The sequence below is a fragment of the Podarcis tiliguerta genome, assembly GCF_965153285.1.
Source record: "Podarcis tiliguerta genome assembly, chromosome: 2".
In the NCBI taxonomy this organism is placed as follows: Eukaryota; Metazoa; Chordata; class Lepidosauria; order Squamata; family Lacertidae; genus Podarcis; species Podarcis tiliguerta.
Genome location: NC_139535.1, coordinates 146967 through 170334, shown reverse-complemented (window position 1 = coordinate 170334; position 23368 = coordinate 146967). Strand labels below are relative to the sequence as shown.

The 23368-nt window shown below is 54.4% G+C and overlaps 2 protein-coding genes and 1 long non-coding RNA gene across 4 annotated transcripts; all 3 read right to left on the bottom strand.

The window, feature by feature from the left end:
• Positions 1 to 4465: 4465 nt before the first annotated feature.
• On the bottom strand, positions 4466 to 6612 carry LOC310671039. Its single transcript, XR_014507699.1, has 2 exons — positions 5883 to 6612; positions 4466 to 5829 (listed from the first exon to the last, which is right to left on the bottom strand). It is a non-coding gene; the product is annotated as an uncharacterized lncRNA (long non-coding RNA).
• Positions 6613 to 7954: 1342 nt separating this feature from the next.
• Positions 7955 to 12042, bottom strand: LOC310670905 (heme-binding protein 2-like). Its single transcript, XM_083426754.1, has 7 exons — positions 11888 to 12042; positions 11682 to 11766; positions 10914 to 10986; positions 10696 to 10819; positions 9959 to 10089; positions 9669 to 9832; positions 7955 to 8365 (listed from the first exon to the last, which is right to left on the bottom strand). The coding sequence occupies exons 2-7, from the start codon at positions 11750 to 11752 to the stop codon at positions 8281 to 8283; spliced, it is 648 nt and encodes a 215-aa protein (XP_083282880.1). The 5' UTR covers positions 11753 to 11766; positions 11888 to 12042; the 3' UTR covers positions 7955 to 8280.
• A 1578-nt stretch (positions 12043 to 13620) lies between these two features.
• Positions 13621 to 21817, bottom strand: ZBTB22 (zinc finger and BTB domain containing 22). 2 transcript variants are annotated; one of them, XM_083427042.1, is made up of 2 exons: positions 21676 to 21817; positions 13621 to 15987 (listed from the first exon to the last, which is right to left on the bottom strand). In XM_083427042.1, exon 2 carries the CDS (start codon positions 15981 to 15983, stop codon positions 14478 to 14480), a length of 1506 nt encoding a protein of 501 aa, XP_083283168.1. In that variant the 5' UTR covers positions 15984 to 15987; positions 21676 to 21817; the 3' UTR covers positions 13621 to 14477. The 2 variants fall into 2 exon arrangements, with proteins under 2 accessions (XP_083283168.1, XP_083283169.1); XM_083427043.1 differs by lacking the exon at positions 21676 to 21817 and adding an exon at positions 20210 to 21044.
• Between the last annotated feature and the right edge of the window lie 1551 nt (positions 21818 to 23368).

Below are 23368 nucleotides of genomic sequence, written 5' to 3'. Positions count from 1 at the left end.
AGCTTGATCCTTAAAGAATCCCTTGACTATAACCTCATGTTGGGGGCTTTCTGGATCTATCCCACCCCAGGTTTTAATTGCAAAGACCAGATGAGAATAATAGTCTGACGGGTGTTCATCAGGTCCTTGAAGGACGGCTTGGACTTTGGTCCAATTCACGGTTCGCTGTCCCGCAGCTTTGATGCCATTTATTATGGCTTTCTTAAAAATCTTTAAGCCCCATGCACCATCAGTAGTGTTGTAGTCCCAGTCAGGGTTGTTAAGTAAAGTCTGGGCGGTCAGTGGGCCATCGAGGCGGGTCGGTTTGGTTGGTAGCCCTCCCGAGCTAGAGCTTCCCCCGCTTTGGTTAGTATCTCCCTTTTTTCTGCCTCATTAAAAAGGGCCCCAAGTAACATATGTACGTCCACCCACGTGGGGTTGTGGGTGGAGAAGATGGTGGCCACTTGGCGGTGACATTTGTCAGGGTTGTCTCGAAGAGAGGGCATTTTGTCGGACCAGTTCATTAAATCTGAAGTAAGGAAGGGTTGATGTGTGAAGACCATGTGGGGTGGGTCTCCTACCCTGGCCGGGGTATAGGTAGTGCCCTTAGAGGAAAAGCGCCCTCTACCTCTCCGTTTTGCAAGTTATCCCTATTCCGAGTTCTACTGGAGACTGGTCCATCCCTTCCTTCGTTAAAAGGTTGCCCGTTGGGTAGGACTCCTATATCCAAATCGACCTGGTTTTCCCTCGTCTCGGACGCACTCTGGGAAGGGTTGAGCAGCGATACGTTTGACAAGCTTTGTAAAGGGGTAGTGGCAGGTGGATTTGCTACGTCTTCCCTGGGTCCCCCTCCCCCTCCACCGGCTCCTGCCCTGTCTCCTGACAGTTGAGGTGCTCTCGGTTCGGGATAATAGAAAGGGATGAGGGTTCTATCCAGTTGCTCCTCTTGGGCTCTAATTTCGTCGTATGGGGGAGGTCTGGCTGTTTTTAAAACAGCCATTTGCCAAACAATTTGGGCTTGTTGTCGTTGGAACAATTCACGGGCTTCAACAAAGGCATTGAGATAGTAAAGCTGCCGGGGTTTTTCATCGGCTAGATAAGATTTAAGTGCCTGCATTTTCACGAGGTTAAAGGAACCATGAGGTGGCCATTGCGAGGCCGGCTCCAGATGATGGGTGAAAGCGACCCACGAGATGTTGCAGCGGTCCCTCAGTTTAGATTTTGAGAGTCCTTTCCTCCCTCTCAGTCCTTTTCAATTTGAGAGAACAAACTGTAGATGGGTATCGGAGTCCTCTCTAGGGCAGAAAGGCTTCATGGAAGCCTTGTCGCCTGGAGGAGTCCAGTCGGAATGTTTGGAAGCGTGGGCTCCCATTTCCTCTAGTAGGTATAGTGGGATTTTCGTTAACGAAGTACGCTAAAGACAGAAAGAATGGACACACAAGGAAAGGGACAAAGAGAAGGGGGGGCAGAAAAAGAATATTCTTTCAGTATTCAGGATATCTTTGACTAGCAGAATTCCTACCTATCAGTAAACTATAAATGACTTGTCTAGGAAAACCACAGGCCCAAGCCTGGAAAACCACGGGTCTCTCCACCCGGAAAACCACAGGCCCAAGCTTGGAAAACCATGGGTCTCTCCACCCGGACAATAACCACAGATCCAGAATTCTAGTTCAGCGCTGTTTACAAGACTAACCCTAGTGTGGGGCCCCAGTTTGTGAACCTCCCGCCCTACCATCCACGACAGCCTCCTGCCTAGCCTTGAGACTAATTTCGGGGCTCCCTACTGAACGCCTGCGCAGTGCAGTGCCAGATCGGGGTCCAAGAAAACAAAGTTTTGAAAAGAAGCAAATGACCTTGCGTTCTCACGTACACGGGTCATCCCCAACAAGGGTCGCTGAGCAGGAGGGGTGGCTTCATTTGCATAGACAGGGGAGGGAGGGAGAGAGAGAAAGAGAGAGAGAGGTTTGCAGGGACGACTCCGAGGGAAGACGTCAGAGAAATAACAAAGTTCCGCGCTTCATTCAGGAAGTTTTGGGCTGTCAAAGGGGGCATATCAGCGGGTCTCTCTGCTTGATAGTCAGGTCTGCTCAAAGCTTCCTCTGCCTTCACCAGTATCTCCCTCTTCTCAGCTTCATTAAAAAGGACTCCTAACAACATGTGCACCTCAGTCCACGTTGGATTATGAGTGGAAAAGATAGTGGCTACTTGTCAATGGCATTTATCGGGGTCATCTCGGAGGGAAGGCATTTTATCTGACCAGTTCATTAAATCGGAGGTGAGGAAAGGCTGATGGATGAAAACCATGCGAGGCGGGTCTCCTGCTCTTGCCGGGGGTATGGGTAGCGCTCTGAGGGGGAGCACAGCCTCTACTTCTCCATTGACTCGGTTATTTTTGTGGCGAGTTGGCCTAGAGATCGGTTCTTCACCTTCCTCATCTGAAGGAGCCCCCGCAGGCAGAGCATTGGGGTCGGGATTAGCTTGTTCCCCCCTCCCTCCTGGCGCATTCTGGAGAAGGTTATTCTGAGCTGGGGTTTGTAGGTTTTGGGAGAGATCGGGGGCAGGATTCCCCAGGCTGTCTACAGCTCTGGCTCCGGCTCCTGGTCCGGCTGGCAGGGGTCCCATTGGTTCAGGGTAGTAAAAGCAAACCTAGACAGCATCTTAAAAAGCAGAGACATCACCTTGCCAACAACGGTCCGTATAGTTAAAGCTCTGGTTTTCCCAGTAGTGATGTATGGAAGTGAGAGCTGGACCATAAAGAAGGCTGATCGCCGAAGAATGGATGCTTTTGAATTCTGGTGCTGGAGGAGACTCTTGAGAGTCCCATGATCTGCAAGAAGATCAAACGTATCCATTCTGAAGGAAATCAGCCCTGAGCGCTCACTGGAAAGACAGATCCAGAAGCTAAGGCTCTAATACTTTGGCCACCTCATGAGAAGAGAAGACTCCTTGGAAAAGACCCTGATGTTGGGAAAGATGGAGGGCACAAGGAGAAGGGGACGACAGAGGACGAGATGGTTGGACAGTGTTCTCGAAGCTACCAGCATGAGTTTGACCAAAGTGCGGGAGGCAGTGGAAGACAGGAGTGCCTGGCGTGCGCTGGTCCAGGGGGTCACAAAGAGTCGGACACGACTAAATGACTCAACAAAGTAAAAGGAAATGAGTGACCTATCTACCTGTTCCTCTTGCTCTGTTCTTCCCGATTTCATCATAAGGAGGGGGTCTGGCGGTTCCCAGTACAGCCATCTGCCGAGCGATCTGTGCTTGCTTACATTTAAAGAGTTTGTGGGCCTCCACAAAGGCATTTAGGTAGTAAAGCTGTTGGGGTTTTTCATCAGCTGAGTAGGATCTAAGTGCTTGCATCTTCGTAACGTTAAAAGAGCCTTGAGGTGGCCATTGAGACCCTGCCTCTAGCTGATGGATAAAAGCCACCCATTAAAAGTTACAAAGGTCTCTCAATTTGAACTTGGAAAACCCTTTCGCCCCTTTAAACTTTTCCAGTTGGAGATGACAAACTGGAGAGGTGTATCAGAATCCTCTCTAGGGCAAAGAGGCTTCATGGAAGCCTTGTTGCCAGGAGGAGTCCAGCTATGGTGTTTGGAGGGCTGAGCTCCCATTTCCCTTTTATACCGGGGGGGGGGGGTGTTGCTCAATAACAACCTATACAAGGAGATAGACAAGCAGATACAAGGGGGGGGGGGAGTCTAATACTCAGGTGCCCCTCGTATTCCTTTCTGGGCAAACTCTGACGGATTGGACCGGAGAAGGCAAGTAGAAATCTAAAGGCAATCCCTGCCTACAACTGAAGCCACAGGCAACTGGCCTGCAAACCACGGGTCTCCTGACCCAGAAACCAAGGATCCAGAATTCACTCAGCGCTGCTCACAAAACTAGTCCATGGGGCTCTTTCTCTCTCTCCCTGTTCTTCCCTCGCCTGCCCCACACAACCTTCTGCCTCTCCCAGGGACTCCTTCCCAGCTTATGACCCACACATTCCCCTCCATCTCTTTTTCTGGGTCTTCAATGCCAAGGCACTGCAGAAGCTTCTTTGGAGTGGATGCATCTGGTTCCCAATAAATCACGCAGAGGCAAAGTTCAGTGGCAAAAGAAGAACTTTCAACCAAAGGTTTCTCAGCTGTCTTACTGAAAAAAACTTCAGGACACTTTGCAGACATAGTATTTTCCAGTATTTTCCAGTTTCTGCCCTCAAGACTTTAGCCATGGCATTTTGTCTCACTGCCAGGAAAGCATCTCTAGCTCCCTCGTTTCTGTGGCAACACGTTTTGGGATGTGGTTCTTTGCAGACCCATTTGTATTTCTTTCCGCTTTGAGACTTCATCCTTTTCTTGTGGGTTTCTGTGGGTAACCTCCAGTCTAGGAACCTTTTAAAAAATTTCTCCTATATATACATGACTGGATTTAAAAATAAATCTGAAAGTGATCTATAATGAGACTGGAACATTATAATTATTGGTAGAAACAACTCTTTAAAACTTTCAAAAAATGAATCGGTAACAAATTTTAAAACAAATTTTCTTGCTGTGAAGTTGAGTGTACAGATGTGGGGGGAGGGGGATATTCCGAACCAGAGCCCACCTTTTTCAAGGAATCCTTCTTAAACTTGGGAATGTCTGCATGTGACCCCATCTCTACAGCTCCCATGAACACCACGGAGAAGGTGGCCGGAGCCAGAAAGGCAAAAGCCTAGACCTCGAACGCAGGACTCAGGAACGCTTTCCCCCATGGAGACCTGGGACCCCTTCTCCTTCGGAAGGGACCTCCAAGGAGGAAGCCAGGGCGGATCAGTCCCTGGACCTGGGGGGCGATTCTGAGACTCATCTGGAAAGCGCCATTTGATGTTCCTTTCCCCACTTGTCAGGAGCCTGAGCTCCATTTGGGGTCCCTCCTTCTGCACCCCAAGGTTCCCCTGAGGCCTTGGGGAAGGAAACTGAGGCAGGCTCTGCTTGCTCCCCAGGGCCCTGCAGGGAATTCGGGGGGGGGGGGCTGTGTCTTCCTCTGGCCATGGCAGCCATGGAAGAAAGGCAGGAGACCCTCAGCAGAGAACAGCCAAGTCCGGTTCTTCTCTGCAATGTGTTCCTCTGGAGAGCCAGTGTGGTATAGTGGTTAAGAGCAGTGGACTCAGTAATCTGGGGAACCGGGTTCGCGTCTCCGCTCCTGCACCTGCAGCTGCCGGGTGACCTTGGGCCAGTCACCCTTCTCTGAAGTCTCTCATCCCCACTCACCTCACAGAGTGTTTGTTGTGGGGGAGGAAGGGAAAGGAGAATGTCAGCTGCTTTGAGACTCCTGAAGGGGAGTGAAAGGCAGCCCTGCTTAGGGAAGCTGTTAATGTTTAATAGGTTATTGTATTTTGGTGTTCTGTTTGAAGCCGCCCAGAGTGGCTGGGGAAACCCAGCCAGATGGGCGGGGTATAAATAAATTGTTGTTGTTGTTGTTGTTGTTGTTCTAAAGCGGGGGGACTCCCCTGCTCAGCGCCTGAAGGCCCCCGTCCTGCCCCTCACCCCCTGGCCTAGGAAGGTGCCTGATGGCCAGGTGCTGCTGCTGGTCAGAGGGCTCTGTTTTGTTTGTTTGTTTTTTGTTTAAGTTGCTGTTATTTTTTACCTATGTCATTTCAAACTGTGATATTAATGCTGTATTCTTAGTTTTAGATTTTGATTTATGTGGAAATTGTTTCCCATTTGGTTGTGTATGTTATTATGTGGTTTCTTTATTGTTTATAACTTTTGTAATTACAGTGGTACCTCAGGTTAAGTACTTAATTCGTTCCGGAGGTCTGTACTTAACCTGAAACTGCTGCTGCCGCGCCGCCGGAGCACAATTTCTGTTCTCATCCTGAAGCAAAGTTCTTAACCTGAAGCACTATTTCCGGGTTAGCGGAGTCTAACCTGAAGCGTATATAACCCGAGGTACCACTGTATGTAAATCTTGTTATGCTGTGAGCCGCCTTGAGCATTGTTTTTTTAACTGTGGAAAGGTGGCATACAAATAAAAAATGATGATGATGACGATATCAAATCCAAAGTCTTCTTCCTCTTCTGAGGGATTCCTCTCTTTCTTGTCTGCGCTGGACTGGGAGCACCCCAGTTCAGCCAGTTCTCCAGAGGCCCACAGGGATCCAGAGTGAGAGTAGTTCTCCTGTTGAACTCCTGCCTGAAGCGGAGGAACAGACGTCTTAGCCCATTTTGGGGGCAAGTGAGGGCCGTCCAGAAAGGGCTCCTGGGACCCCGAGGGGCCAGCAGGGGAGTCTCCAGCCTGGTCTTTCCCCTATTCCTGCAGGTGGAGCCCTTCTCCTAGCGCTGACTCCTGGGGGGGACAAAGGAAGCTGCTCCGGGGGTCAAACGCCTCTGAAGGAACCCTCGACCTCAGAGGGAATAAAGCCCTTATTACTATTCTTCTTCTTCTTCTCCTTGGGCCTCCGAGACAGAGAGGGGCTTTCCCTCCTGGCCCCCTTTGCCTGTCCTGGCGCAGAACCCGGCGGATCCCCCAAGGCTGCTTGCCTGGCGTCTCCCAGCCGGGAGGAGAGACCCCGAGAGCGTGGGACCCCCGAGGCCCACAGGGGAGCCATGGCATCTCTGGGAGCGGCTGGGGCCTCCGGAAAAAACCAAAATGGCTTCTCCCCTTGAGATAGTTTTCAACTTTTTGTGGTGTTACTATGTTGGTTTTTCTTTTGCTGTAAACCACTGCGGTATATTTTTCAGATGCCACTTCTATCAGTGTTAACAATCCATCTTTTGAGGCATTTTAGGCTGAGAGACAGGGACTGACTGGCCCCACGTCCCCCCTGAGCTCCTCTCTCTCGCTTCCCAGATCCCGCTCTGCAGAATAGAACCCATAATCCCAGGATCTCCGAAATGAATTGATAAATGCACAGGACAGTCCACTCTGCAGATTGAACTGTTCCAAGGATATGCAGGTGAAACCCGAAAAATTAGAATATCATGGAAAAGTTCATTTATTTCAGTAATTCAACTTTAAATAAGAGTATATGAGATCGACTCATGACATGCAAAGTGAGATCTGCTTCTACTTCTCAGAGGTCCAATCTTGCTTGATTTGCAATCCTTGTTTTGCTGATTTCCTTGAATAGAATATCTCAGAAAATTAGAATATTCTGAGATTGTTAATTGGGGGTTTTCATCAGCTGTACGCCACGGTCATCGCAATGATAACAAACCAAGGCTTGACATATCTCGCTCTGCATGTCACGCGTCAATCTCATATATTAGTTTCACCTTTCAAGTTGGATTGCGGAAATCAAGGAACTTTTCCACGATATTCTAATTTTTCGAGTTTCACCTGTATGTTTCCAACATCCAAAATGGAAAGCAAGAGCAGAGCAGGGCGGTGTTGGGATCAGGACAGAGCCGGCCCACCCGACCTGCAACGTTGGCAAGAGGGGAGCTTCCTGCCCTGCCGCAGGGGGTCAGACTTGGGGGTCCCACCCCACTCTACAAAGGGATCTTTCCAAGGGGAAACCGTCTTTCAGCTCATCCTCTGTCAGGGAACTGCCGTCGGAGCGGGAAGCGGAGAGGAGGCTCCCGGACGATGGAGGAGAGGGTCCCAGTAGGAGGAGGGACAGCCCATCCGCTGGGGAAGTGAATCAGCGTTACACCAGTGGAGAAGGGGAGGAGATGGAGGAATCGGAGAGGTGGCTCCAGGACTCTTCGCAGGAGACCAGCGGAGAGGGGACAAGTGCTCCTTTGCCCACACCCACCTTGCGCAGAAAGCTTGCGCGCAGGCAAAGGGGGAGGAGGCTGGGCGTCAAACAGCTTTTATGTTGGAAGCGGTTTAAGAAACGCCCACTGACGGATTCTGCCAGCGACTGAGGCAGCCACGAAATAGAGGCTGCCCTGTCAGAAAGGGTTCAACCATGCAAGCTAGCCATGAGTAAAGGCAACTTACGCACAAGCAATCCCTAGAACCATTACATCCTCACTGAACAGAAACCTCTGCCAAGTTTCCTTTGCTAATGCAATTTATTTCCTTCACGAGTGATTCCTGCGTGATATGTCTTATTTTTGCAGGGAGGTGCAGAAGGACCCCCCCTCTCTCAGCCTCCGCCAGCATCTTCGGGGGGGGGGGAGTGAACGTCTCCTCAACGGTCGGGACGGGGGTGGGGGTGGCAGCCAGTTCACGTGGAGCATGAAGAGATACCTCGGGCTCTGCTGGCAAGGAGAGGGTGGACTACATGGGCTCTGGGTGGCCCCTTCCAGCTGCCCCATTCTTTGGGGAGCAAGAAAAAGACGAGGTTGAGCGGGCATCCTCGATGGGGGTCGCAAATAATTATTCCTGGAGCGTGGGGCTGCAGCTGAGCTCTCCCTCCGCCACTCGCCAGACTTCGTTGCGCCTGTTGAAAATCTCCATGGGGCTGTGGGGGAGGGAGGCAGAAAGAGGGGTAGGTGAGCTCCAGGAAGACGGGGGTCCGGACCCCTTCCCTCGTGCAACGAGGAGACCCAGCCCCCCCTCATCCCAGTGGGAAGTCGGGGGGTCCTCCTCACATGGACCCTGCCAGGGAGGCAGTGCTGGGCGTCAGCAGTACCACCCACCGAGCCCAGTGGCCCCCGGAGGGTTTGAACCCTGGTCTCCTGGGAGACCGCTCTGACCACTAGGTCATCCTAGCCCTTCGGTCCTGTTTGCTCTCCCCTACCCGCAGCCAGCGGCCATTCAGTGGCAGCCCCCCTGTGGTGAAGGTCCTGTGTGAGTGCCTAGAGGCGGTTGGAGGATGGATGGCGGCTAACAGATTGAGGTTGAATCCTGACAAGACGGAAGTACTGTTTTGGGGGGACAGGGGGTGGGTGGGTGTGGGGGACTCCCTGGTCCTGAATGGGGTAATTGTGCCCCTAAAGGACCAGGTGTGCAGCCTGGGAGTCATTCTGGACTCACAGCTGTCCATGGAGGCGCAGGTCCATTCTGTGTCCAGGGCAGTTCCATCTGGTACGCAGGATGAGACCCTACCTGCCCACAGACTCTCTCTCCAGAGTGGTGCATGCTCTAGTTATCTCCCGCTTGGACTACCGCAATGCACTCTGCGTGGGGCTGCCTTTGAAGGTGACCCGGAAACTGCAATTAATCCAGAATGTGGCAGCTAGACTGGTGACTGGGAGCGGCTGCCGAGACCACATAACACCGGTCTTGAAAGACCTACATTGGCTTCCCAGTACGTTTCCGAGCACAATTCAAAATGTTGGTGCTGACCTTGAAAGCCCTAAACAGCCTCGGCCCAGTAGACCTGAAGGAGTGTCTCCACCCCTGTCATTCAGCCCGGACACTGAGGTCCAGCTCCAAGGGCCTTCTGGCGGTTCCCTCCCTGTGAGAAGTGAGGTTGGAGGCAGTGGGCCTTCTCGGTAGTGGCGCCCGCCCTGTGGAACGCCCTCCCAGCAGATGTGAAGCAAATAGGCAAGTATCTTATCTTTAAAAGACATCTGAAGGCAGCCCTGTTTAGGGAAGTTTTTAATATTTAATTCTGTATTGTGTTTAACACTGGATTGGGAGCGGCCCAGAGTGGCTGGGGAAGCTCAGCCAGGTGGGCGGGGTATAATTAATAGCTGCTGCTGCTGCTGCTGCTTCTTGGACCTGATGCTGGACTGAGACCCCTCTCTTCTCCCGGCAGGCGCCCGCTATCTTGAGGCTGCGAGTTCCGCAGGTCAGCCCCGCAGCCCCTCCCCTCTCACCTGTTGTAGCCAGCGGTGTAGTGCTGGCCGGCCTGCAGGAGGTGCCCGTGGGCGCTCAGCTGCCCGTCCAGGTAGCGCAGTTGTGCCAAGCGGTTGGTGTCCGTAATCCAGCCGCCGAAGACGCGCGCAAAGACGCGCAGCTCCGGGAAGCGCTCAATGAAGACCTGGCGCCGAGGAGGGAGGAGGAAAAGCGCAGCTCAGTCTGGAGAGCAGCAGCCGCCACGGCGGCGGCGGGGGGTCTCCCCTGGGCAGAACAAGGGGAGCGGGGCGACCCCTGGGCCCCCTCTTACCGTCTCCTCGGTGGGGGCGGGCGGGTCCCCCCGAAAGGCCTCCGGCAGCATGAAGTAGATCTCAAACTCGCGGCTCTCCGGGTCGTCCCGGACTCGGGTCAGCACCGGGCCGGTCATGGGGATGTGGACCCCTTTTGGGAGGGGGAAGGGGGGAGAGTCACGGAGGGAGGGTTGCCCTGAACAAGCACGCACCCCCCTCCCTCCACCACGACCCCGGGTCCCCCACCAGGGCGGGAGGCGGCGTCCCCTTTCCTGCCTGTGCTGCTTTGGGGGGGGGCTTCCACATCGGCCCCCTTGAACCCCCCCCCCCATTGCGCAGGCGTTTCATTCAGGGCCAAGCAGCCCGGGGGGGGGGTCTCCTGGCTCGGAAGCCCCACATCCCCCCCCCCACTCCAGCGGCTCCTGCTTTATGAGCTGGGTGGTTTGGGGGGGGGCGAGGTGTCTTGAAGGAGCCATTTCTTCACCTCTTGTCCATCCCAGCCTCTCCTTGGGATCCAGGAGGGGGAGAGCCAAGGTAACCCCCCCCCCGCGGCCATCCCTTTGGCGCTTCCGAGCCCCCCAAGCCCCATTGGCAGAGCTCAGCCTCCGGCGCAGGGAAGAGGTTTAACTTCCAGGCGCCCAAGAGTTTTCCCCAGCTTTTGCCTAACGGAGCCCCCCGTCTCAGTGGCAGTCTATCGGGGAGCGCACCAGGCAGTCCCGCAGCCGAGCCTTCTGCACACGCCCCGAGGCGCCCTTACCCGCCGCGTTCTTCCCTTGGATGTAGCGGAAGAGCCGCCAGAAGCCGTGGATCAGGGCCGGGAGGTAAGCCGAGCCGTCGCTGACGCGGGTGCCCACCCAGACGGAGGGCGGGTAGAGCCGAGCCTGGCAAGGGGGCAGGGGGAGATGGGGGTCAGGATGCAGCCGGGGGTCCGTCCCCCCGACTGAGCAAGGGGTGGGGGCGGTGGGGGCCGCTCACCTCGTAGCCGGAGCCGTTGCAGACGAGCGTGTAGGAGAAGCACTCGCGGCCCTTCTTGCAGGGAGACACTTCCCTGGAAAAGGGGGGGGGGTGATGAATGGGGGGGGAGGGAGGAAGCCCCCCCTCCTTTCCGCCAGGTGACAATACTTGCTTTCTCGGGAACAGGGGAGGGCTCTCCTTCTTGGGAGCAGAGGCGGGATGGCCACCTGCCAGGGATGCTTGAGCTGAGATCCCTGCCCTGACCGGGGGTGGGCTAGATGACCCCTGGGACCCCGCCCCACTCTGCCATTCCCTGCCCCGAGGAGTCGGGACTGGAATCCAGGTTGGTGACAGCGCCCCCTGGCGGGGGTCGGGAGACGACGTGGCCAGAGGGGGGCAAATGACTCTTCAGATCAGTGGGCAGCAAACTTTTTCCGCGGGGGACCAGTTCACTGTCCCTCACACCTTGTCGGGGGCCGGACTATATTTAGAAGGGGGGAAATGAACGAATTCCTCTGCCCCACAAATAACCCGGAGATGCATTTTAAATAAAAGGACCTTCTACTCATGTCAAAACAAGCTGGATTGAAAGACGATTGGGCCGGATCCGGCCCCTGGGCCTTAGTTTGCCTACCCATGCTTTAGAAAGCTGGTCTCATGAAGCGGGGAGGGGGGCAACGATTAGCTGCGCTTCCTGCCTTGCAGGGGGCTGGACTAGATGACCCAGGGGAGTCCCTTTCAAGGATTCTGGGGGGCAATACGCCAACCCCCCCCCCCCATCTAGCTTACCTCTCTTCACAGGCGCCAAACGCCGCCAGGAGCAGCAGCAGCAGCAGAGGGGCAGCTTTGGTGTGCAGCATTGCTGGGATGGGGGCTAGAGAGGGAGAGACCCCCAATGGGTTAGGAGACCCAGCGACGGAGGCGCAGACCCAGAACCCTTCCTCCCTGAGCAGAGCACCCCCCCGGCCTTCCCTGCCCCCCAAACCCCGACCCACCTTCCCTCAATTTGTGGGGTTTCCAGGCGATGAAGATTCAGGCAGGCTCCTCTCTCTCCTGTCGAAGATGCTCCCATCACATCCACCCCGAATTTAAGGCCTTTTGTGGTCCCGCCCCGGGGAGGGGGTCAGTTATGAAACTCCCCTCCTCCTCCCCCAGGATCCCCTGGCACGATCCCAGGAATGCAGCCTTGTGTAACGGGAGAGTTTTGTAAGCTGGAAAAACAACATGCTGAGGCCTGGCCTGCGCTGGGTTGGCACAGGTTGGGATGCTTTGGCCCAGCCCCTATCCAGGATCTATGCTCCGGGGACGCGGGCGATCGGCGGTTTGAATCCCCGCAACAGGGTGAGCTCCCGTTGCTCGGTCCCTGCTCCTGCCAACCTAGCAGTTGGAAAGCACGTCAAAGTGCAAGTAGATCAATAGCTCCGGCAGGAAGGTAAATAGCATTTCTGTGGGCTGCTCTGGTTCGCCATGCTCAGTCATGCTGGCCACAGCGAGATGAGCGCCGCAACCCCAGAGTCGGTCATGACTGGACCTAATGGTCAGGGGTCCCTTTACCTTTACGCTCCGGTGATCTCTACGTTGGATTACGGCAATGTGTTCTACATGGGGCTGCTTCTGGAGACAGTTCAGAAACTTCAGCCAGCGCAGAATTGGGCAGGTTGCATCTCACACTGATTCTGGTCCAGCTGCACTGGCTGGCCATTAGTTTCCGGTCCCAATTCAAAATTTGAAAGCCTTGAAGGGCTCAGGACTGCAACACCTCAGGGACTGCCTCCCTCCATATAGGGCTGCCAGATTTCAAAATCTGGACACAGTTGTGGAGCTATTTTTGCCAAAGGAGCTACTCTCTTTTTTTGCAGAATCTCCCCCCTTCCAAAATGAAGCCTTGGAGCTCTTTTTAAGGAAATCCGCCCAAATCGACGTGGGTTGCCATAAATCTGGATTTCCCCAGACATTTAAGCGAATTCCACCCAGACACTTTTTCTGATGGCTGAATCCCAGCTCTGTCCAGAAAATTCCAGACATACGGCCAGCCGACCCCCATATGAAGTGACCCGGACGCCGTGACCATCCTCTTGTCCGTGAGAGGTCCAGAGGGCGGCAACTGAAGAGCAGGGCCCTCTCTGCATTGGCCCCCCACTTCTGAGATGCTCCCCCCAGGGTGGTCCGCCTGGCGCCTTTGTTGTGCCCCCATTCCTCTTCAACCAGGCCTCTGAATGATTAACAGTTTATATCCTTTTCAATGTCTTTGTTGGAGGGGCAGCTATTGTTCTGTTTCATTATTGTTTTTATTATGTATTTTGTGTTTTCATCTTGTATCTTTAGGCTCTGAACCGCTCTGACAGGTATGGATGAAGGGTGGTATACAAATTTAATAAATAAGCAAAACAAGTCAAGAATCTCTATGCAGTTGTGTTACTCTTTAGCCGAGAGTCCTGCCTGAATCTGGGGGGGGCTCTACGGGGGTCGTCTAGTCCAACTCCCCGCGATGCAGGAATCTTTTGCCAAACGTGGGGCTCAAACCCACAACCCTGAGATTAAGAATCTCTTCCTCTACCAAGGGAACAGCGGGTTGGTAGGAAGACCTCGGGGGGTCCCCCTTCCAGCTGTACAATTCTAGGGTTCTCTGCACACCAGCCTCTTGGTGGAGGTTCCCAAATGGCAGTAGAAGTCCCAAATGGCTGGGAAGTTGGCGTAGAAATATACAAACTGTGTTCGGGGCCACAAAAGAGATCAATAAATATTTATAGAGAAGGTTCAGTTTCTTTGTTTTTTCTTAAAAAAAAGAGAGAGACTCAAACGAAGTTAAGTTACAAAAATCTCAAAGGTGAATGGAGGCAGACAGAACAAGATGCGGAACTGGGGGGGGGGGGGAGCAGATAAACAGCATTAACTCTGGGAAGGGCAATGCAGGGGAAAGTGTTCTGCACCCCACGTCCTCCCTAGAGGGGGGAGGGCAGAAAGAGGCCTCCCCAACCCCGCAATTATGACAAAGGTCCTGGTCTTCCCCCTTTCCCTGGGGGGACAATTTGAATTTCACAGACACACACACACACACAAAGACATGTTGGTTGGTGGCACTCAGCTCAGAGTTGCCACCTTTCCTGACCGCTGGCTGCTCCTCCGCTGGGTTTCTGGCGGTGGAGGGGTGGGGGTGTCCTTGCTCAGATGGGGATGTGAGCCCCCTCCCCCAAAGTGCCTGCTCTCCTGAGCCACGGATCGCCCCCCCCCCCCGCTCTTGACACCCACAGGACAGACACAAGGGGGGCGGGGAGAGGAAGGGTGCTGACTGCTACATGACCCCCCCAACTGAGACATGGAAGGTGAGGGGGGGTATTTAGTGTTCAGTCCCACACGGGGTCCCTTCCAACACTACAACTCTATGGTTCCCTCCTTGCAAGGTGCAGACATGGGGGACATTGACTGACAACGGAGAAGGGTGGGGGGCTGTTTACAAGGAGCAGAGGACCCGCTCCGGACGGGGTGGGGGGATCAGTCCAGCGGTGCTGTCCTGCCCACCCCCTAAAACTCAGTCTGGGTGGGGGTCGCTAGCGCAGGCCGGCTTGGGCTGCCCCCTGCTCCCCCTCACATCTTACTGCTCCCCGCAAAGCCCAGTTCGCTGCGGGGGGACCTCCCGGTGCCCCACTCGGCCTCGGCCCCCATCCGGGAGGGCGACGCCGCCTCCTTCTTGGAGGCTGCTGGGCCGCCCCCCGCGGGGCCGCCGGCCCCCCCTCCGAGGCGGTGCCTCCTCTCGCAGTGGCCCTTGTGGCGCATGAAGCTGTCTCGCCACATGAACTTCTTGGCGCAGACGTCGCACTCGTAGGGCTTGAGGCCCGTGTGGGTCTTCATGTGCTCAGTCAGGTGGTGCTTCATCTTGAACTTCTTGTTGCAGACGGGGCAGTCGAAGGGGCGCAGGTTGAGGTGCATGTTGACGTGCCGGTCGCGCATGCTCTTGTGCGAGAAGGCCTTGCCGCAGTGGCACATGAAGATCTTGTTGCCGTCGCCGGAGCCGGCCGCCAGCTGCACCGCCCCGTGCTCCACCGGCGCCTGCGGCGGGAAGACCACGATCTGGTTGCCCTGCATGTCCATGGGCAGGAGGGCGCCGCGCGGCGCAAAGGGGGCGGCCTCCTCCAGGCCCTCGTAGGCCGAGGGGAAGTCCTCCGAGGACTCGCAGAAGTTGACCTGCTCCTCCAGCTTGCCCCCCGAGCCGCCCCCGCCGGGCTCCGTCAGGGTGCGGACGTCGCTGATGCTGAGGGCCGCCTCAGGCGCCGGCCCGGCCACCTCCACGGGGTCCTCGTCCTCCTCGCAGGTCAGCACCAGGTCCTCCTGGGAGCGCTCCTTCTTGACGAAGACCCACTGCTTCTGGGGCATGATGCTGGGCCGCACGTAGGCCGGGCGCCGGCCCTCGCTGCTGTCGCTGACGTCGTCGTCCGTCTCCAGGACGAACTTGCTGCCGCCGGCGAAGGGGTCCGGGCAGCGCGGGGGGCCCTTTTCGGCCTGGAAGATGACCTCCTCGTCGTGGTCATCGCGCTCTCCCGCCAGCGCCCCCCGCAGCGGGTGGAACTTGCCGTGGTCAGGGCCCTCGCCCGAGTCACGGGGGCTGAAGTAGTTGCTGCTGCTGGGCGACTGGTTGTCGCTGGTGCGGCTGGAGTGGGCGCGGAAGGAGGAGGAGGAGGAGGAGGAGGAAGGCCCCAGGAAGGCTCCCCGGCGCTCCTTCAGCAGCTCGGTGCACTTGTCCACGATGTGCCACATCTGCAGGACGCTGCCCACCGTCAGGTAGTTGACGATCTCGTCGGAGGCCATGCTCAGCTTGCCCGTGTAGGCCGAGCCCAGCACCGTCTCGAAGGCCACGGGGTCCATGACGCTGGGCAGCACGATGGAGGTCATGTTCTTCAGGAGCACCTGGTCGTGGAAGTAGGGCGAGGAGGCGGCCAGCACGGCCCGGTGGGCCCGGAAGACGCGGCCCTGGACGTGGATGGCGATGTCGCACAGCTTGCCCTCCACCCGCTGCTGGTTGAGGTTCTCCAGCAGGGCACTGGTGACCTCGGGGAAGTCCACGTGGACCACGGGGAGGCCGGAAGAGGCCTCCATGGTGCTGGGGAGCGGAAAAAGGAGACCGGAAAAGAACTTGCGTTAGAAGGCTCAGAAAAGGAAGGCGGTTCAAGCGATTGCTTGGAGGAGGTGCCAAGAGAGCCCCCCCCCCTAATGTTTAAGGCCTCAAAAGCAGGACTCTGTTGAAGAAATGCAAATTAGTGGTAAAGGAGAGGGCTGTGAATGGCTGCAACCAGGACGGCTCTTCTCTGCCTCCACAGTTGGTGGCAGTGTTAGAAATCTGCCAGCTGCGTCTTGCGACTGGCACGGGTTCCACCGCCCCCCGTGGAGATCTCTGGGTGCCACGTTGGCAAGCGACTTCTCCCTCTGGCTGCCCCCCCCCCCAGCTTTCTGAAGCAGCCAACAGAAGAGCTTATTTTGTTGCATTTATAAAAGCATATTACCTACCCCACTCCCCAGTGAATCCCTACAACAACCCTGTGAGGTAGGCAAAGAGGCTGCGATCAACTCCAAGCTCATCCAGGGAGTCTGAGTGGGGATCTGAGCCCTGATCTCCTGAGTCTGACACTCTCAGCACCCCCCCCCCCCGTTTCCTATGGGGCAGCTCTATGAATTAAGTAGGTAAATAAATAGGAGGAAAGCAAAATGTCACCCAGAGAAGGATCTGAAATATTTTCCTGTGAGATTGAGGTCAACAGGCAGGGTGTTCCAAAGGGTAGCTGATGCCACTCTAAGAGTTGAGTATTATGTGGGGTGAGGCGATCACAGAATCATAGAGTTGGAAGAGAGCCCCCAAGGGTCAGGATCTTGCAGATAAATGGGTCCCAAATGGCTCTGATCTCCGAGGAGCAAAGGCGCCCATGGCCTCCCCCCCGTCAGCAATCGCACTGCAGCATCCTCCCCCAACGCAGCTTCTGTGGGAAGCCCCACAGAAAGTGCCGGGCATGAATGGAGCACATTTACTCAAAAGTGAGGCCCCCACCCCGGTCCATGGCACTTGTTTCCCCTTGCACGTGCAATTGTGATATAACATTATTTTATTGCACGGATTGTGATATAACATTCTTTTGTGCAAGTGCAGCGGAACCAGAGCTGCTTGACTTTTATAACTCCCTGGGCTGGCAGGAGGCTGCTCAGACTCTTGGCACGAGAGCCGGTGATTCATTTCGCTGGCAAGAGAGAAGCCCTTGGCTCTGAGGCCACCCGGAGCTCTTCATTTTTCCAGCCGCTACACCTATTCTATTCAGATAAAACCACCAAAGGGGGTGGGAACTTTGAACCCGCTTCTCAAAGTATTCATGACAGATCCAAGGCCTGTGGAACTCCCTGCCTGTTGACATTGCTGGGGTCTTTCTGTGGCCTCCTTAGAAAACAGTTATTTAAGCAAGCCCAGTGTTATTTACTGAGTTGAATAGGATCCAAAATGCATCAGTCTGATTGGTCCTAGAACAATAGGATTCAGAATGCAGCAGTCTGATTGGTCCTAGAACAATGCAGCAGTCTGATTGGTCTGCAGGAGCCACCCAATCCTGCTCCAGGTGGAAGTGAATCTGCAACCTGATTGGCCTACAGGAGAATCCCGGAATTAGTCAATCACATGCGGCCCATTGTGTAAATAATGTATATAAAGCAGATATTTTGGGGAAACTTTCATTCCTCTCTACTATGAGCTGAATAAAGAGAATGAAATCCACCCTGGACTCCGAGTATATTTCACCCATCCAGAGAGGCAGACATGGCTTTCATTTCTTCTTAGCTGCTGTCCATTTCAAATACCTGGCTTTAACCCAGCAATTCCAGCATCGGGGGCCCATGTGCTTCAGCTGTGATGCTTGCAGGCCGCTGGACCACACGACCCCTTGGGCCTCTTCCAACCTCACAATACAGTTCTAGATTTTTCTAAGCCTCTTATAAGAGGGGGTGCTGCTGCTTTTTAAATAAGCAATTGGGATGTACATTTCATTAAATTAACTAAAGAAGGGGTCTGCGTCCTGGGTAACACCACTGTCAACCCACTCCCTTGGGGTTTTGATCCTTTTACACAGTTTTGTGTAATTGTGTGAATTGTGACTTGCTGTTCTTTTTATTGATTATATTTTGGTGATTATTTTATTGTGTATTATTACATTCTAATGGGCTACTGATTATTAGTTTATTTGCTATAGGTAAAGTTATGTTTTTAGAAGGACCATTTTTGCCGTTTCTCCCGCTCACAAACCGCCTTGTTCATAAGAAAATGGAAAGGCAGTGTGCAAATTAAAAAGGAAATGGAATGAAAACAGTTCTGCTGAGAAGGGGCATTGCAAACAGAGAATCATTGGATCGCAGGCTTCAAATGGGGTGCTGCACCAATGCTTCTGGGGGGGGGGGCAGTCGAGATGCCACCCAAATCCCAGTGTTGGAGGGCAGGAGAGGGAGGGGGCTGACCAACTTTGGGGGCAAAAGCCTTTGGGTTTGGTCTCTGTTCCTTGTCCCAGGCCTCTCACCCCCCTCCCCCCAGAAGTGACCGGTAGCAGATCTGCTGAGTTCTGGATGCCAGATCAGTCCACGATGAAACGCTGTTCGTTCAGGATCCGACTGTGGGTGAGCAGGTGTCTTCTTGCTTGGGGGAGTCACCTGCATGGGCCTGGCCTTACCCAGCTGTGCCCACCTGTGTTTCTGGCGCCAGGGGGCTGATGTGAGGGTGTTGCTCACTCCCTCCTTGACCAGGGAGCCTAATAATAATAATAATAATAATAATAATAATAATAATAATAATAATAATAAATTTATTTATATCCCGCCCTCCCCAGCCGAAGCTGGGCTCAGAGCGGCTAACATCAAATGTATAACACATTAACATAAAATCAGACAATCAATTAAAATACATCCTCAAATCAGATCAGGATCAAAATAAAATCCAATCAGATGGCAACCCACAGATTAGGGATGGGGACCTTAAATGCTCACCAGGCCCAACTGTTTGTGCTGAACTTATATGGGCCTGTGAGTAAAAATTGGGAGGCCACTTTCGTGCAAGTTCTTATGGAAGGGGAGAGGTGGTCAGACTGAACCAAAGGCCTGGCAGAACAGCTCCGTCTTGCAGGCCCTGCGGAAAGATGTCAAGTCCCGCAGGGCCCCAGTCTCTTGTGACAGAGCATCCCACCTGATCGGGTCCACGGCCAAAAAAGCCCCGTCTCTGGCTGAGGCCAGCCCAACCTCCCTATGGCCCGGGATCTCCAAGATGTTTTTATTTGAAGACCGTCAGGTCCTCTGTGGGACATACCAGGAGAGGCAGTCCCGTAGGTACGAGGGCCTCTTGACCTCGCGATGGGCTTGGAGGGCCTGGCGTGAGGCTGTGCCAGAGAGACGGGGGGGGGGTCTGCTGCTCCACCGCCCCCCTGGCAGCACCCCTGATCTGGCTGGCCAAGGCAGTCCCTGAGGGATTGTTGGGGGACTCCAAAACGATAATCCTGGGTGACTTCAGTAACCAAGCAGAGGGGACCTCGAGGCTTCACGGCCTCCGTGGGGCTCTCTCAGGTGGTCCAAGGCACTCTCTGGATGGGATACCTGCCCCAAATGCCACAAGAGATGGATGAAGATGAGGGGGGGCAATGCACTCCCTTATCACGGGCGCTGGAATCCCATACCACACTGGCAACGGTCTCCTCTGGGGCGTGGAAATCGGGGAAACGCCTCTGTCACGCACTGAGTCCAGAGAGCAGCATGGCGGCTGCGCTCGCTCTGGGATGCCGCTGGGAACTAGATCATCTCCAGTCTATTTAACATCTACTTGAAGCTGCGGCAGCAGTCATGAGGCCCCAATCTGGTGGTACGCTCTCTCACAAGAGACTGGGGACTTGACATTTTTCCGCAGGGCCTACAAGACAGAGCTGTTCCGCCTGGCCTTTGGGCAAGGCACAGTCTGACCGCCTCTCTCCTTCGGTAATCCTCACAGAACTCTAGCCCAATGGTTGCCATTCATTTGATTTTGAATTGATTTTAGAATGAATTTTAACTAATTGATTGTGATTTTAGGTAAACTGTGTTACTTTTATTGTTGTTAGCCGCTCTGAGCCTGGCTTCGGCTGGGGAGGGCGGGATATAAATAAAATTTTATTATTATTATCATAGAAGGGGCCCCAGGGGTCATCTAGTCCAGCCCCCTGCAATGCAGGAATCAGAACTAAAACATCCATGACAGACGGACTCTGTTTAAAAACCTCCAGGGAAGGGGAGCCCACCATCTCTGGTGGGAGTCTGTTCCCCTGCCAAACAGCTCTTACTGTCTGAAAGGTTTTCCGCTGTGTTTAGTCGCAATCTTCTTTCTTGTAACCTGAAGCCACTGGTTCGAGTCCTACCCTCCAGAGCAGGAGAAAACAAAGCAGCTCCATCTTCCGTGTGACAGCCCTTGAGATCGTATCTCCTCTCCTCTTTTCCAGGCTAAGCATTCTCCTTCAACTGTTCCTCACAAGGCTCGGTCTCCAGACCCTTGGGCGCCCTCCTCTGCTCACGCTCCAGCTTCTCAGCATCCTTCTTAAACTGTGGAGCCCAGAATCCGACCCAGTATTCCAGGTGAGGTCTGACCAAGGCAGAAGAGAGAGAGAGAGACTCTGACTTCCCTTGATCTGGACACTGGACTTCTGCTCTTGCGGCCTAGAAGTTCCTGGCGGTGTCGTCTGTACGCTGATGACCCTCAGCTCTGTTTCCCCATAACATCTGAAGGGGGAGAGGCCACTGTTTGGACGTGGTGGCGAAATGGATGAGGAAAACAAGCTGAGCTTGAATCCTGGCAAGGGTTAGATCCTGTGGGCAAGGAGCTCCCAGAAATGGCTCAGCTGCCTGGCTGGGCTGAGGGAGCAGGTTCACAGCTTGGGTGCTTCTGGAGCCCCTGTGGCCGGGAGGGCCTCTGCGCAACTGCAACCATTCCTGGACCAGGAAGGCCTGGCCGCAGCTGCTCGTGCCCTGGCTGCTTCAGGGCTGGATTACCGCAATGGGCTCTCCGTGGGGCTTCCCTTGCAGTTAGCGGCGGATGCTGCAGCGCGAATGCTGGCGGGAGGGAGGCCTGGCCAGGACGCCACACTTGGGCTCAGAGGTTTGCCCTGCTCACCAACGTGCTGCTGGGCAGAGTTCAAAATGTTACTATTAACATAGAAAGCCCTGAGCAGCTTGGGACCAGTTTACCTGAGAGAGTGCCTGACCCACATGCCCCCCTCCAAGTGACCTGTTTGTCTGGCGGAACTGGCACCTCTGCAGGAGCCGCAGAAGACCCATTGCCTGCATTTGTACGAACACGATCCTTTAATGCCAGGCTGCAGCTTTGATCCCCATACGGGACGGCTGCATATTCGTGCCTGGCAGGGGGTGGGGCTGGATGACCCCCGGGTCCCTTCCAACTTTGGGGGCGGCAGCAACTGCACTTTGGAACTCCCTGCCTCTTGAGATCTAGCAGGTGCCTGCCAAAGGCATTCTCGCTCAGCCGAGCCTGAGATCCGTCTCCCGTCTTGGGATCTGAACTTCGGCACCTTTCAAAGCAGGACCACCGCCCCCCCCCCCGGCTGATTCCGTAGCGGAGCCTCCCCATACCCCGCCCCGTTTGGGAGAGAGGGCAGCCCCCCCCCCAAAGCAGCGGGCAGGTAGACTGCGCCTGCAGCTGGAGGCCCCCCCCCGCCGCCGCCGCTTTGTCCGGCCCCCGCCCTCTGCACGTGCTCAGGAGCCGCCCCGCCCGTCCGCCCGCCCCTCCTCCGCTCACCCTCCGCGCTCGCTCGCTCGCCGCCGCCGCCGCCGCGGCCTCTTCCTCCGGCTGGGCTTCGCGGCGCCGCGCCCGCCTCCCGCGTCGCCTTTAAGGCGCGCGCATTGGACGCCCGACGCAAAGCGCGCTCGCGGGGCCGAGGGGAGGCGGGGCGACGCATGCGCGCACCGGCGGAAGCCAGACTCGCCGGCGAAGCCCCGGGAAAACCCGGCGCCGGAGCCGAGACGGGATTGGGGCTCCTGGCCCAGCAGCTGGAGCGGAAAAGGCAGGAGATGATCGACAGAAAGGGCAGAGGAATTTTGTGGGGGTATCAATAACGAGTTCATACATGACACAGTCAAAATAAATAGATTTTTTAAAAAAATCCTGGTATCTGAAGAAGTGTGCATGCACAAAAAACTTATACCCAGAACAAACTTGGTTGGCCTCTGGGTTTCCCCAGATGAGGTGATCAGGCACTCCCATTTCTTTAAAAACTATGGCAAGTTCTTAAAGAAATGGGAGTGCCTGATCACCTCATCTGTCTCCTGAGAAATCTCTCTGTGGGACAAGAAGCTACAGTCAGAACTGGATATGGAACAACTGATTGGTTCAAAATTGGGAAAGGAGTACGGCAAGGCTGTATATTGTCTCCCTGCTTATTTAACTTATATGCAGAATTCATCATGCGAAAGGCTGGGCTGGATGAATCCCAAGCTGGAATTAAGATCACCGGAAGAAATATCAACAACCTCAGATATGCAGATGACACAACCTTGATGGCAGAAAGTGAAGAGGAATTAAATAACCTTTTATTGAGGGTGAAAGAGGAGAGCGCAAAATGTGGTCTGAAGCTCAACATAAAAAAAAACGAAGCTCATGGCCACTGGTCCCATCACCTCCTGGCAAATAGAAGGGGAAGAAATGGAGGCAGTGAGAGATTTTACTTTCTTGGGCTCCATGATTACTGCAGATGGTGACAACAGTCATGAAATTAAAAGACGCCTGCTTCTTGGGAGGAAAGCAATGACAAACCTAGACAGTATCTTAAAAAGCAGAGACATCACTTTGCCAACAAAGGTCCGTATAGTAAAAGCTATGGTTTTCCCAGTAGTGATGTATGGAAGTGAGAGCTGGACCATAAAGAAGGCTGATCGCCGAAGAATGGATGCTTTTGAATTCTGGTGCTGGAGGAGACTCTTGAGAGTCCCATGGACTGCAAGAAGATCCAACCTCTCCATTCTGAAGGAAATCAGCCCTGAGTGCTCACTGGAAGGACAGATCCTGAAGCTGAGGCTCCAATACTTTGGCCACCTCAGGAGAAGACTCCCTGGAAAAGACCCTGATGTTGGGAAAGATGGAGGGCACAAGGAGAAGGGAACGACAGAGGACGAGATGGTGGGACAGTGTTCTCGAAGCTACCAGCATGAATTTGACCAGCATGAGTTAGCCCAAACTGCGGGAGTGGAAGACAGGAGTGCCTGGCGTGCGCTGGTCCAGGGGGTCACAAAGAATCGGGCACGACTAAACCACCACCACCAAAGGTACTGGACAATTTTTTAAATAAAAATTAGAGATTAGAGAAGGAAATTTGAAAACAGATTTTTTAAAGAAAGTTTTTCTAAAAATTTTTTAAAAAATCTTTGTATTTATTTCAAGTTTATGCAGGTTATAGTCGATATTCATAAGAAGCGGAGGCTGGATCCTGGCAAGA